Genomic DNA, 12,846 nt, shown 5'->3' with positions numbered 1-12,846 from the left:
TTCTCTTTTACTCTAACACAAAGCCTGATACAATGGAAAGCCTCACAAATACCCTTTCAATCCAGTTACTACATCCTTTGGTAAGTACCTCGGGTTCTCTATGTTCCATAGGAGACCCACCAATAGTGACTTCCAGTTCATACTAGACAATATGCAATCCAAACTAGCTGGTTGGAAAATAAATTATCTAAATATGACTGGAAGAATCATCCTTGCCAAAGCCTCCCTCGGCAGCATCCCAAGCCATGTTATGCAATACATCAAATTGTACACTAAGACTACCAACCAAATTGATAGAATCCAGAGGAACTTTATCTGGGGCACCACTCCAAACAAGAAAAAAAATGCACTTGGTTAGTTGGGACAAAGTCACAAGGCAGAAGTCTCATGGTGGGCTGAGTTTGCAGAAAGCTGAGTATACGAATAAAGGCTTTCATGCTGGGCTGGCCTGGAGGATTTACCATAACACCTCCAGCTTATGGTCTAGAGTCCTAATCTCAAAGCAGTGTAACTGGAACCATACCCCCAAGAAGCCCAAGTCTCCAATCTGTCAATGCATGCTCAAAGGCTGGGATACATGCAACAAGGCCAGTAGATGGATTGTCCACAAGGGAAATAGGATGAGCTTCATCAATTATGCCTGGATCCCAAATCAACCGGTAATTAGGGACATGATTGAGGGTCCATTAACCCCAAATGACATGACCACCAAAGTGGACACTAACTACAATGCAGGAAACTGAGATACCTCATCCATCTCCATAGATATCTTTGAGAACATCACCAACTTAATCAAATCAACCTCCATCCCTACTAACTCTGCCAAGGAAGACAGGCTAATATGGGGGTTGACTCCAAATGGGTCTTTCACCACCAAATCAGCATATACCCTCCTTAGAAATAATAATAAGAATCAGTTGAATGAGGAGGAAGGTAACTTCAATTGGATTTGGAGGTTAAAATTTCCTAACAAAATAAAAAAACTTCATCTGGCTGCTTGCACAGGACGGGCAGGACAGGCTACTCAGTGGAGCCTTCCTGCACAAAATTAGGGTTAATTGCAACCCTGAATGTTATTTCTGCAACAATGCTTGAAACCAGTGACCACCATCTTCTTTCAATGCCCCAATGCAACCCAATTCTGGCATGAACTAATAGCTAAGGGAACTACTGAAAGACAGCATTTGAATCCCATCGTATCAGTTTGGCCAACCACCTGGAACAAGCTAAAGAAGTTGTCCTTTAACAATGTTATCCCCTAGGAAAACATCCTTCCCTTTTGCTTCTGCCATATCTGACTAGCAAGAAATCACAACCTTTTAAATAATAAGAAAGATAACATCTCGGCAAAAAACACCATCTCCAAAGCAACCGAGTACTATTTGTTGGCGCTAAAAGGTATTACCAGGAAACCATTCCATACCAGAGTCAAATGGGAGCCCTGCATGAGAGGGCACTGTAAACTCAACACGGATGGGGCAGCCAAGGGCAACCCAGGCATTGGGGGAATTGGTGGGGTATCGTAGAATCATAATGAGGAATGGATTATAGGGTATATGAAAAACATACCTTACACCACCAACACTGTGGCAGAACTAAAATCAATGCTAAATGGTCTCCAAATAACATAACAAAATGGATGGGTTCCTTTAGACATAGCTCAGATTCGGTTGAAGTAATAAAAATGCTACTCACAGGTAATATAACTTATGATCCTATGATTTGTGAATGCAGGTTATTGATACAAATGATGGACAGGGTGGTGGTGAGACACAGCTACAAGGAGCAGAATAGAGCACTGGCAAAGGAGGCAGCAAATTCTAATTTTTTGGTAGAACTACCATGTTAGCAATTCCTCCGATGTTTGCAAATGATGTATTTTGGGCAGACATCCTAGGAACTGAAGTAGTTAGGAATTTTTTGGCATGTATTATTGATACAATTGAACAAAACGTGGATGTTTTATGGGAACTGCAGTACCCCCAAAAGTAGAAAAACCGCTTCTGCTGCTGCTCAAAAGCACTTTTTCATCTTGGCCAAACATCTCAGTTTTTCAATAAGTACTTTTTTGAGCAATAAAAAGTACTTTTAACCTCCAAGAAGCTTGGCCAAACAGGCTCTAAGTTGGGATCCTGTAGTAAATATAGAGAGCTTTTAGTATTTTTTTACTTTTGGATATATTACACAAAAACAATCCAATGTTTGTCTTTCTAAGAATTTATTTTCCTTGTCGTAGTTCATATTCAAGTTGGAAAAATTCTTCTTTTTCTTCTTATTGTGGAAACGGAGTAAAAGAACAAACCATCCACACTTTTCTAGACCCTTTTTTTTTGTGAAAGGATAGTGGGTAGCGCTTAGCGCTTATCTTTCCTCCCAGACTACTTTACTCACTGGAAATCATTTCATGTACAGGAACTGGGGAAAAAAAGGGCTTGAACTATTTCATATAATATTGGCGTGAAATAAATTTAAAGTGAAACAGATTAATGAAGAGTTATATAATCGATCATAACTTGTTTGGGATAGAGACTTTGTTGTTTTTATAGTATTAGTTAAGAAACATACATGTTCTTTAGAGATTGTTAATAACTTCATTTCTTTTTTTGGAAAGAGAAGGTATGTCAAATAGTATAGTTTTTGGGCAAGGATCACTTTTAGCAGACGGCCGAAACTTTTTTATTTCCGATAGTCATAAAAGTGTATAAAATTTATGTTTTTTTTGTATATAACATACAAAAATGTAAAAATGTATAAAAAATATATAATTTTTCAGTTATTATTTTAAGAATGGCCATACAGTGACATTTTCCCATAACTTTTTACCTAGTTATTGGATCAATATATATTTTTTTCTTTTTCAGAAAAAGAATCAATATATCTTACACCTCTATATTTTTTAACAAGGTTCTAGCACGATTTAATTATATTTATCTGTTTGCAAAGTGGAAAAATGAGAAAACGCCACTAGGGAAAATATCTACTTTTGCAAAAAATGAAAAATTGTCCACAAAAATTTTCACATGTTTTTGAAACAAATGCCACCCTCAGTCGATGGATATTTCTTGTTCAATCTTACTTTCTTAAGTTCAGAAGTCAATATATTTTTCTCATACTAGAACTTAGATATTTATAGTGAATATTCGCTAAGAATAGTAACTTCCAGTCATGTCCTCGTAGTCTTTTTCCTTTTTTCTCTTGCCTCTATCTTGTCATGAAAATACAGAAGAACACTTGCCTAAGTTCAAAAAGCTCCAAATGATTTCTTCCCATTCTGTCTAAATTTTGATGGATAGAATTATCCGACACCAACGCTGGTGGAATATAACAGATACAAGATTAAGTAATCGAGATATGCGCAAGATGACCCAAACACTATCGTTATATATAAAAGAAAAAGTGAGTAGAGATTTGTAATGTTCTCCATCAAACATGCTATAACATAGTAAGTCATCTTATACTCTAACAATACCATTTAGAACTAGAAAATAGCAGCTTCATGGATAGAAGGATTTCAAAGGAGGTAACGGGTTCGAGCCGCGGAAACAACCTCTTGCAGAAATGTAAGGTAAGACTGCGTACAATAGACCCTTATGGTCAGGCCCTTCCCCGGACTCCGTGCATAGCGGAAGCTTAGTGCACCAGGCTGCCCAATCTCCCAATTTAAAGATAAAACATTGTCTGCATAAATTAATGAACATGGAAATAAAACTATAATGATGACAACACAATGGCACAAAATTCAGTTTCAAGGAAAAGAATATTGGATTGCGTCGCATGAGAAACTCTCAAAAACGTTCCAAGGATATCGAACTCTCCATCAACTACCTTGGCGTCGCATGAGAAACTTTGAAAAATGTTCCAACGATATCACACTCTCCAGTCTCCATCAACTACCCCCCAACCACTTGGGGAAGGAAATTTTACATTACCTCCTTAGCAGCTTCAATACATCGCCAACAAGATGCAATGAACCAGTGACAAGAACCTGGAATAAGAAGTATATAATGCTTTAGCTATCAAGGTGGTGTCACAAATTTGATTGTTCCAGCTCCAATAAGTGTGCATTTGTGATGAAATATCATCTTCACTACAAATACTCATCAGGAAAATCAATGTCCTAGGTTTCATCTATGGGAAGTACATAGTAAAATAACATGTGGAGTAAGTAATAACCGGCATAACCATGACATTATCTTCCATCAGGAGCCGTAGGTGACATTTATGATCGAGTTGGTTGTCACTCGTCATGTTTCATATAGGTCTAGTTGTAGGACGATTTTTTCGAGTTATCTCAAGGCAAATCGAGATAAAGCATTCATCTCTATAAACTTGTAACTCTAGCATCTTCACTTGCAAATAAATTATGATGTCATCTATTAATAGGATATATGAAAACCTCTGAAGTCTAATGCAAGTAGGTTTATTATGTATGTCAGAAACAGTTATAATGTATGTGATATTCCAGCAGTATTATGTACCTGAAGTCTAAGGGAAGGGTTTTCTCTAACACAATCCCTCAACCAATTTATGGTCAATGGTAATGAAGGAAAAACCGCACTACAAGTAAAATATCCATCTTCTGGACCACAACGAGAAGCCTCTTTATAAAGAAATTCATGGGGTGGTACGCCTACTGAGGCGTTTATCTTGAGATTCTGATCAAGAACATCTGCATTAGACAGGAAGATACATGAGGTTCTATATGGATAAGCACTGCAAAGCTTTGAAAGCTAAACATTCAGGAGGATACTAAACCAAGAAACAAACCATGGTGTCAAGTTGGAAAGGTTGATCACTTCCAAACATATATTTCTTACTTAAGTGACAATGCCCTAAGATTAAAATTGGAGTTCTCACGCCTCTCGTTATCGAATTTCAAAGGCTACTATACACTGCTTAGGCAACAGCTACTGCAGATTAGAAACCTATTTGAGCGAAGACAACCAAAATATCGAAGTAACAAAATTAACAGAACCTGTTACATCAAAAGTCTCTTTATCAAACTTAAGCGGAGTCTTCTTTTTAGGGATATGTTTCAGATGCACTCTGCTTTAGTCAGCTATTCAAGACGGACGATAATCTTGCTCTAGAGAAAAGCAGGCTACATAAGATTTAAGAGAAAAAAAGTAAGAGAAGCCAGTTACCAAGGAACAGGCAGAAGTTACCTTTGCCATGAATGATTTTCTCCCAAATTCTCTGAAGGTTAAACTGCCACGACAAATCCTTTCCAGGGATATATGAGGGAATAGCAGAGGTAGCAGAAGTAACCTTGGTATATGCCGAAATGCTTGGCACAAAAATAGCTTTTGAGAAGTAAATACCTGCAGAAGAAAACATTCATATTGCCCAATTATCACTTTTCAATAAAACCTCCTTTCATTTAACAAGAGAAAGAGATTTAAATGAGACAACAAAGGATTTTCTGTGATTTTCCTTGAACTAGACGGACAAGGTGTCCGGGCACATTCTATAACTATACATAATTCCACCATATGATGGTAAACATCAAGCAAGTCAATATAGTGTTACTGTGAACTTAGATTCTATCGAAGAAATTAACTTTGAGCGACCAATCAATCATTTAACTTGTTTATGGTGTGCGATGAACAAAGGTTTGGTTCATGGTATAAAGAGTAAGTGTAACATAGGAGGAGCATTTATGGTAGTCAGTTGTGCCATCTTTTCTTAGTCTCAAAGAATCCATATGGATGCAATTCCCAGTCTGCAGAGATAAACATCAATGACAAGTTGACAACAACAGATTGCTGCATGATTATCTTGTTTACTACCTGATGATGCACAGGTATTGACAAGCTTAGGAAGAAGAATTTGAGGATCTCTTGCATCCATACAGTTGAATAACAAAATCTGCAGTAGAGAAACCATCTTATTCATAAAGCATGTCACACCACAAAGACAAGAAGCAGAGGAAGAAAAACACATAACATAAAGATTTATCAAATGCAAATGAACTGAATATCATGTATCAATATGAGAGCTCTTTTACCCGCTTTGGTATTTCGTCCGGATCCTTGTTATTACAAGGTTTGATGTAACCGTTTGTCCGGGCTCTCTCCATTTTATTGTCTTTTGAAGTAACTGATGAAAGTGACATGTCTTTTCTTTCTACCACAGAAGCAGAAAACCATCTCGCACAAGCATCCATGCTCTCAGGACTATGAGCTCCATCTAGGTAGAAGGTAAGATCTCCTGACAACCTTTTATTTCCTCCAGATGCGTTGATCAGAGGGTCAGCAACAATCTGACCCCTGCCAGAAAGACGTGCAGCTGAAAGACCCTTCAGGAATTCCTCTGGTAGACCATCTTTCTCATATGCCTGTTTGATGCCAAGAAAAGGTCGAGCAGTGTGATAATAGAGCCAAAGAACATAAGAGTAAAAGAAGTGTGGATCACTCTTCTTAAGCCACATTGAATAATGAAATCCTCTTCCATATGTTACCATCTCCAAAAAAAAGAAATCCCCTTCCATTGCATATCAAGATGAGATACAGTAACACTTTTTTTTGATAAGGTAATAAAATTTCATTAATGAAGGGCATAAATACCCGTAATTTCTAGACTGCAATATAGATCAAAAAACCACATTTTTCATAATCAAAATGAAGGTTAAGTTTATCATAAACAAATAAAATTCAACATGACAGGCTTTACGTAATATTAACACCTGACTGGAAAGAAATCATGAACATTAATATCCGTTGAGACATTTAAAAGTGATTACCATATGCACAGACTAATACAAGAGGAAAGAATAAAGAGAGTACCAACATCTTCAAACAGCCTTTTCCAGTTTCCTGTACTTCTAAGCCAACTTTTACAAAGGGATACAGCAAGGGCAGCATTAGTGAGTTGGTGATCACCAGACAAGCTTAGCCTTGTTCCATTTAACTTTTCCAAGGTTAGTGGTGGGACAACTTGCAGCGAAACCTGCATGGACAGATAGATAATAGTCAGAAATTTCTCAGTACACACACCGTAGTTAGTGGTGCTTGCATGGAAAGAAAAGATAGTAGTCAGAATTTTGGGTATAACTACATAAAATGAGTTACATGATGATGGTCGATAAACTAATAGCTTATCCACATCTTTCCAGGGACTATATGACTGTTTTCTGCATCTAGTTTTGATTTGTTTGCCCATGCAGAGCATATTTATGTGCATGAAAATGAAACTTTGGCACCAATAGAAACACTCTCAAGGTAAGTGAAACTTGCTTGCCATCGGATACATATAATATTGCATCCAATCCAAACAGAGAGGATAGTAGTGAATAATTAAAGTATACTCACATGCAACGTAGTTACTTGATGATGGCCAACAAACTAATATCTTTTGAAGATCATTACTGAGAGTATATGTGTCTGTTTTCTACATCTAATTTTGATTTGTATACCCATGTAGAGTATGTCTACATGCAAGGAAACCAAAATTCTGGTGCCTATAGAAACACTAATGAAACTTCTTGCCATGGAATACAAATGTTATATCATCTGGTCCAGTAATTTCATAGAGTTTTTTCGTGGAGTAATACCTTTTTCGCCAGAAATCTATTGCTACAGTCGTTTTACAATCTTTTCAGAAAATAATAATTATCATTTGGATGAAAAAAGAAGAACGATCATTTGAAAAATACATTTAAGAATAGTCACCTATTGGATTGGCGATTTGATCCTTTATTTCACAATTTGTTGAAATTATGCTTAAAAGAAGATAAGATAGCAACTACAAGATTTTAAAGTTCTACACCACTGTAACTCCTAATTCAAATACTTATGTGCTCAAGCTCCACCCAAATCCAAAATTGAAGCCACTTAAGCAAGATGCAAGTTATGGAGGCATAGGTGTACATAACTATAACTTTGAAACAAATGCAAATTAAATGCTTAAATTGCTTTTTTAAAGTCAGACTTCTACTTATAGTCACTTTTTCAGATCATGATTCTTCTGTCCATGGAATATTTTAGACCAGTTCAAATTACAGGATTATGGGTAAAGAAAATATAGCATTAAGAAAAACTGCCTGTATGTGTAAGTAATTTATTTGAGTTTCGCCAAAAAGGGTGCGATCCCAGGCACATGATTTTATAGGTAAATAAACATTAGTCACTAGTCTTATGAATCCAAGAGGTGATGTTACAGTAGATTACCTTCAACTCTTTGGCCCTTTCTTGAAGAACTTCCATTGCGTCAGAAAGTTGCAGCACACTGAATGCAGGAACTTGAGGCTTCACGAGCAGGAACACCAATCCAATTCAGAAAAATACTTCATAATATAACTGCGGCTCAAGATATGGGCAGGAACTTTGCGATAAACAATCCACTATAAGAAAAAACTATCATACACTTACGAAATTGCACAAAACTAAGTACCTTAAGAATTCCGGCCTTGTGAGAAGCAATCTGGCCTAGTGTATCTCCTACACATCATAGTTGGCAGACAAACAAGTCATATCAAAAGGTTTTCTAGTAGCCATCCGGATAAGATTTTTGTTCTTGCATCAAAAAGAAGAATTTTTTTGACACTTGATGCAAATTGAAGAGCTAATGGAGCATCCGTCTCCCGCCAAATTAAAGAATGTGCCATATGAATTTGTTTGAATAAAACATCGTTTGTAGATACGTCTAAAGAGTTTAGATAGTTAAGTAGTTATACTTGATGATAATATTAGTCTCTCAAGAATACAAGCTATGTGGAATGTAGAATGGTACTAAAAAGTGATTCATGCTCAAGACATATGTTGAAGATATAATTTAAGAAAATAGAAGTGTGTCAACCTCTTCTCCTTGTTTTCTTATTTCTTCTTTATTTTATTTATCAGGTCTTTGTTTTCTTATTTCTCACAAAATCTTTGCATAGAAAGCAACAAACGCACCTAAAGTTTCCATGTGATCCATACCCAGAGAAGTAATACCACAGACAACAGGTTCCTTAATCTGCAAAATTGTTTCATCAAGTAATTCCACGGTCATTCAATGCCAAGGCTCAATATATTATTTCCCAACAAAAGAGCAGAAAAGATTTCTCCAACGTCTATGCTACCTTGCATATTTTATATGTAGGAGCAACATGATCAATACACGATAAGATGCATTACCACATTCGTAGAATCCAACTTTCCTCCAAGGCCAACTTCAATGATGGCAACATCAACCTGTGAAGGTATAGTAAGTCTTGTTACATAATTGTTGAGGTTCACTTGTTTTGCTCTTGTTGGGAAAACCAAACATAGGCTACAGACTTTGAGATGCAACTGAGAATAAAGTTATCAACTATCTGACTCAAAAAAGAAGTAAATCACTCAATAGTTTTTCTCACATTTGTTAATGAATGTTTTCTTTACCTATCAAAGAAAGAGTAATCCTTTCTTCTCCTGCTTAAGACTTTTAGATATAAATTAATTCCATGGCACTACTCATCAATAACGGGTAGCCTGGTCCACTAAACTCCCGTTATTCACGGGCTCCTCGTAAGGACCGGAACACATTGGGTTTATTGTAAGCAGTCTTATCTTGCATTTTTGCGAGAGGCTACTTCGATGGCTTGAACATGTGACCTCCCGGCCATACAGTGACAACTGCCATAGTAAAGCCTAATTTATTTGGTTGGGAAGAATAGGACTTTGGACTCCAAGCCTACCCTACCCGGAGAAAAGATTCAGCTATTAATGGAGCATTTTGTTGATACTACCAGCCTTCTCCCCTTCATTAGCATTTAGCATTATTTATCAATAAAAAGAAAAGTTTATTCAGTTTTTTTATAAGTTTTAATTCAATAGTTCTTTAACACCACAGAGGTAATAGAAAAATCATAATACATATTCGATTTACAAAGTGCCAGAAATGGCACAATTTGGTCCCAAACAGAACCAAGACCTGTATGTAACCTGTTTGCTAATGAAATTAGATAGAAATTTGAAGATATTGAAACAATTGTATGATTAATCCCATAGCATTTCAAAGCTTGAAGTACTTGTGATATAAACTTATACTTTGGTCATCCCTAACACTATCACGAAGGCTTATGAAAATCATCGAAAAATTTAAAAAGGAATTGTATATTCTAAATAGCACAGTAATCACTAATCAGTGCAAGGGTAATCATTACATGATGAGGATACAATGCCTTGTCAAAGTCAAGATTTCTGAGGAACTATATCCAATCCGAAAGTCAAGGTCAGTGGATAACTTAGTCTTATTATTTCAGTAATTTTGTTCCAAGAACTGGTTTCTATGGCCGGTTTTTTTTGGGGGGGGGGGGGGGGGGGGGGGGTTGAAAGGGTTGGCTTTCCTATGGCTATGACTTTTGGAGGGCTGGTTTTCCAATCAGTATGAGAATATGGTAATGCCACCAGACTCGAACAGTAGACAACTTCCAAGCACATCTTAAAAAAGAGAAGATAACAGCAGAATCCAAATCAAACCACAGCTATGAAACTTCAAATCACGCAGTGCGGCATATCCAGATCAAGCAAAATAGAAGGAATAGATCTCTACCTTCTCGCTCACAAAAATTTTAAAAGCCAACACAGTAAGGAACTGGAAGAGAGGAGGCATAGGTAAGTCTTCAGAGATGTTTGCCTGCAAATTAACTTTTCTGGAATCAGTAAAAATCCACCATCATAGATTTTACTAAATGCAGATTACTTCAACTAACAGTAAAAAGTTTCAGATGATGTGCCAAATCATATTTTACTCTCATCCAATACAAACCATTAAAACAAACTAAAAAGAATTTGCTATCATGAGCTTAAAGTAAATTATGTATGCTTATGTCAGACAGTATATATCAAAGAACGATGAAGTCGAGAGATGTCTGATCAGTGATAGCAAATGAAGGATTCCAACTAAAAAGTGAACCAGTAAAGTTTAAAAGATTTAGATATCTCCAGTAGTAACATGATCAGTTCAAGTTTGCTGTAACTAGTGTAATCCCACTGCAAGGCTGAATCATAAATTAAAAAAAAACTTCATTTTAAACCAGAAAAATTACTTAAGACTACATGAATGTGTAAAAGAGAACCAACTGAGATGTAGTCAAGGTAAGTCGGAAAATCCACTAGCATAATTAGATAGGGGCATCGTGTCATCCAGCACAGAACCGAAATGAAAGAACACCTTGAGCTGATTCCAACAACCCCAAAAGTATTGCAGAAATTTTTCCTGGCATATGTCCATCCTAAGCAAGAATGAGAATCTTCGTCAGTAATTTAACTACAATCAAATAAAGGAAAGGCATCAATCACATAAAGAAAACCTATTAAAAGCAATGAAGCTCAACTTGAAATTTGAGTAGGGACCCCTTGTGTGCTTCAAGATATACTAAGAAGCACGTTAAAATCAACAGGGCATTAAGTTATTCCCTATCTGTTGATTCTGTTCTACAAAAACCTCATTGGGCTCAGTTAGTAGGATGAAAGGAAAACTAGGGATAGGAACATGCAAAACATTGGCTTTTTACTCCTTTCTGAAAAGTGAAATGAGAGTGGAAAATTAGATCGGTTACCTAACGTCATCTACATGGTTGGCGAGAAAGTATCGAAGTCATTGAAAAGGAAAACACTGAAATCCTCCCGGATACACAGTGCAACACCAGATTCCTCCGAAAAAAAATCCCATTTTCAAGTGAACAAACTCGCTTCCATCATTAAGTTTTCTTCCATATCTTTTCTTCTCATCCAACTTTTCAATACACAGAATCCCCTCCTCCCCCACCCCCCACCCCACCCCCCGATGTAGCACGAACACTGAAGATGCTCTAATGTACAAAAGTAGGGAAAACAAAGTAACAAGAATGCATACCCATCAAGGCGATATCTTTCTCTAACATCGATCAAATGAGGGGAAGTAAAAAGTCCTGTTTTGAAACCGCACTCCCGTAAAACTGCTTCACAGAAGGCACATGTTGAACCCTGAAACGAATTACGGAAATGAAGAGACAGTAAAGGAATGACACTAGAGAATTCCTGCTCTTTGGAAATATCAATTATTGAATCAAATAAGACATGGGATTAATTATCCAATTAAAAGAACACCAAAAGTCATAACTTCTTTAGAAAAGCTTTTCCATTCTGCATTTGTTCTGAGCTACAAGTGAATCTTAGATGCTGGACAATTACAGCCAATTAGTAGAAAATGTTAGAGCCCCACATTGGTTGAGGCCCTGAGGTCACAGACTGTAGTCTCTTTATACAGTCATGGACAATCCTCAACTCAGGAATTAACTTTAGATTTAAGTTAAGCCCGAAGTCTATTTCTTTACAATCAGTCAGACCCAACTCTGTTCTAGGTTCAGGCAATGTTGGGCCCCTATGTTATATCGTTCAAGCTTCACATATCCAGCTTTTGGCGTGTGGACTGTAGAGAAGAGGGTGGTTAGAGTCCTCATGGACTAACTTTTTGAGTTGAGTAAAGCCCACCGTTCAAATTCTTATCAGAAGACAAAAATAAAATACTGAAGAAGCAGTATCAAATTCACTTAGCTATGCATAACGTTCGTCCAATACACATCATGTGCACAGAAAAAGTAAATATCGTAGAAATCCCGGAAACCAACAGAGTTACCATAAAGATGTATTCACATGCAAAATAACTTATCCAACTATTTTTTTTGATGAAGAACTTAGCCAATTAACCATTAAAAGATAATCCTAACATCCCAAAAGCTAGAACAGAATCTAGCACATGCTTTTTACCCCTTTTTTCTTCTTCTTCCTTTTCTTTTTTGTTTTTGGTTTGGGTGTTTGTGTGTGTGTGTGGGGGGGGGGGGGGGGTCGGACGTAGTAGGTCTGGATACACAACTCTTGTATAATAGAAACTATAATACTA

General features: G+C 36.8%; 1 protein-coding gene across 1 annotated transcript in view; it reads right to left on the bottom strand.

Annotated features, from left to right (window-relative positions):
* The window catches only part of LOC109232434 (folylpolyglutamate synthase), an 11,901-nt gene continuing 2,407 nt past the window's right edge, over positions 3,353–12,846 (bottom strand). Inside the window, exons 4-16 of the mRNA XM_019398195.1 lie at positions 11,821–11,930; positions 11,137–11,197; positions 10,516–10,599; positions 9,117–9,173; positions 8,895–8,955; positions 8,392–8,438; positions 8,169–8,246; positions 6,790–6,948; positions 6,008–6,337; positions 5,790–5,868; positions 5,166–5,321; positions 4,479–4,669; positions 3,353–3,985 (exon numbers count right to left, since the gene is read on the bottom strand). Coding sequence (XP_019253740.1) covers positions 3,926–3,985; positions 4,479–4,669; positions 5,166–5,321; positions 5,790–5,868; positions 6,008–6,337; positions 6,790–6,948; positions 8,169–8,246; positions 8,392–8,438; positions 8,895–8,955; positions 9,117–9,173; positions 10,516–10,599; positions 11,137–11,197; positions 11,821–11,930 — 1,473 coding nt within the window. The 3' untranslated portion in view covers positions 3,353–3,925. The remainder of the gene's footprint in view (positions 3,986–4,478; positions 4,670–5,165; positions 5,322–5,789; positions 5,869–6,007; positions 6,338–6,789; positions 6,949–8,168; positions 8,247–8,391; positions 8,439–8,894; positions 8,956–9,116; positions 9,174–10,515; positions 10,600–11,136; positions 11,198–11,820; positions 11,931–12,846) is intronic.

The sequence above is a fragment of the Nicotiana attenuata genome, chromosome 9 (assembly GCF_001879085.1).
Source record: "Nicotiana attenuata strain UT chromosome 9, NIATTr2, whole genome shotgun sequence".
In the NCBI taxonomy this organism is placed as follows: Eukaryota; Viridiplantae; Streptophyta; class Magnoliopsida; order Solanales; family Solanaceae; genus Nicotiana; species Nicotiana attenuata.
The sequence above is the reverse complement of the archived record's forward strand: the minus strand, read 5'-3'. Positions and strand labels throughout refer to the sequence as shown.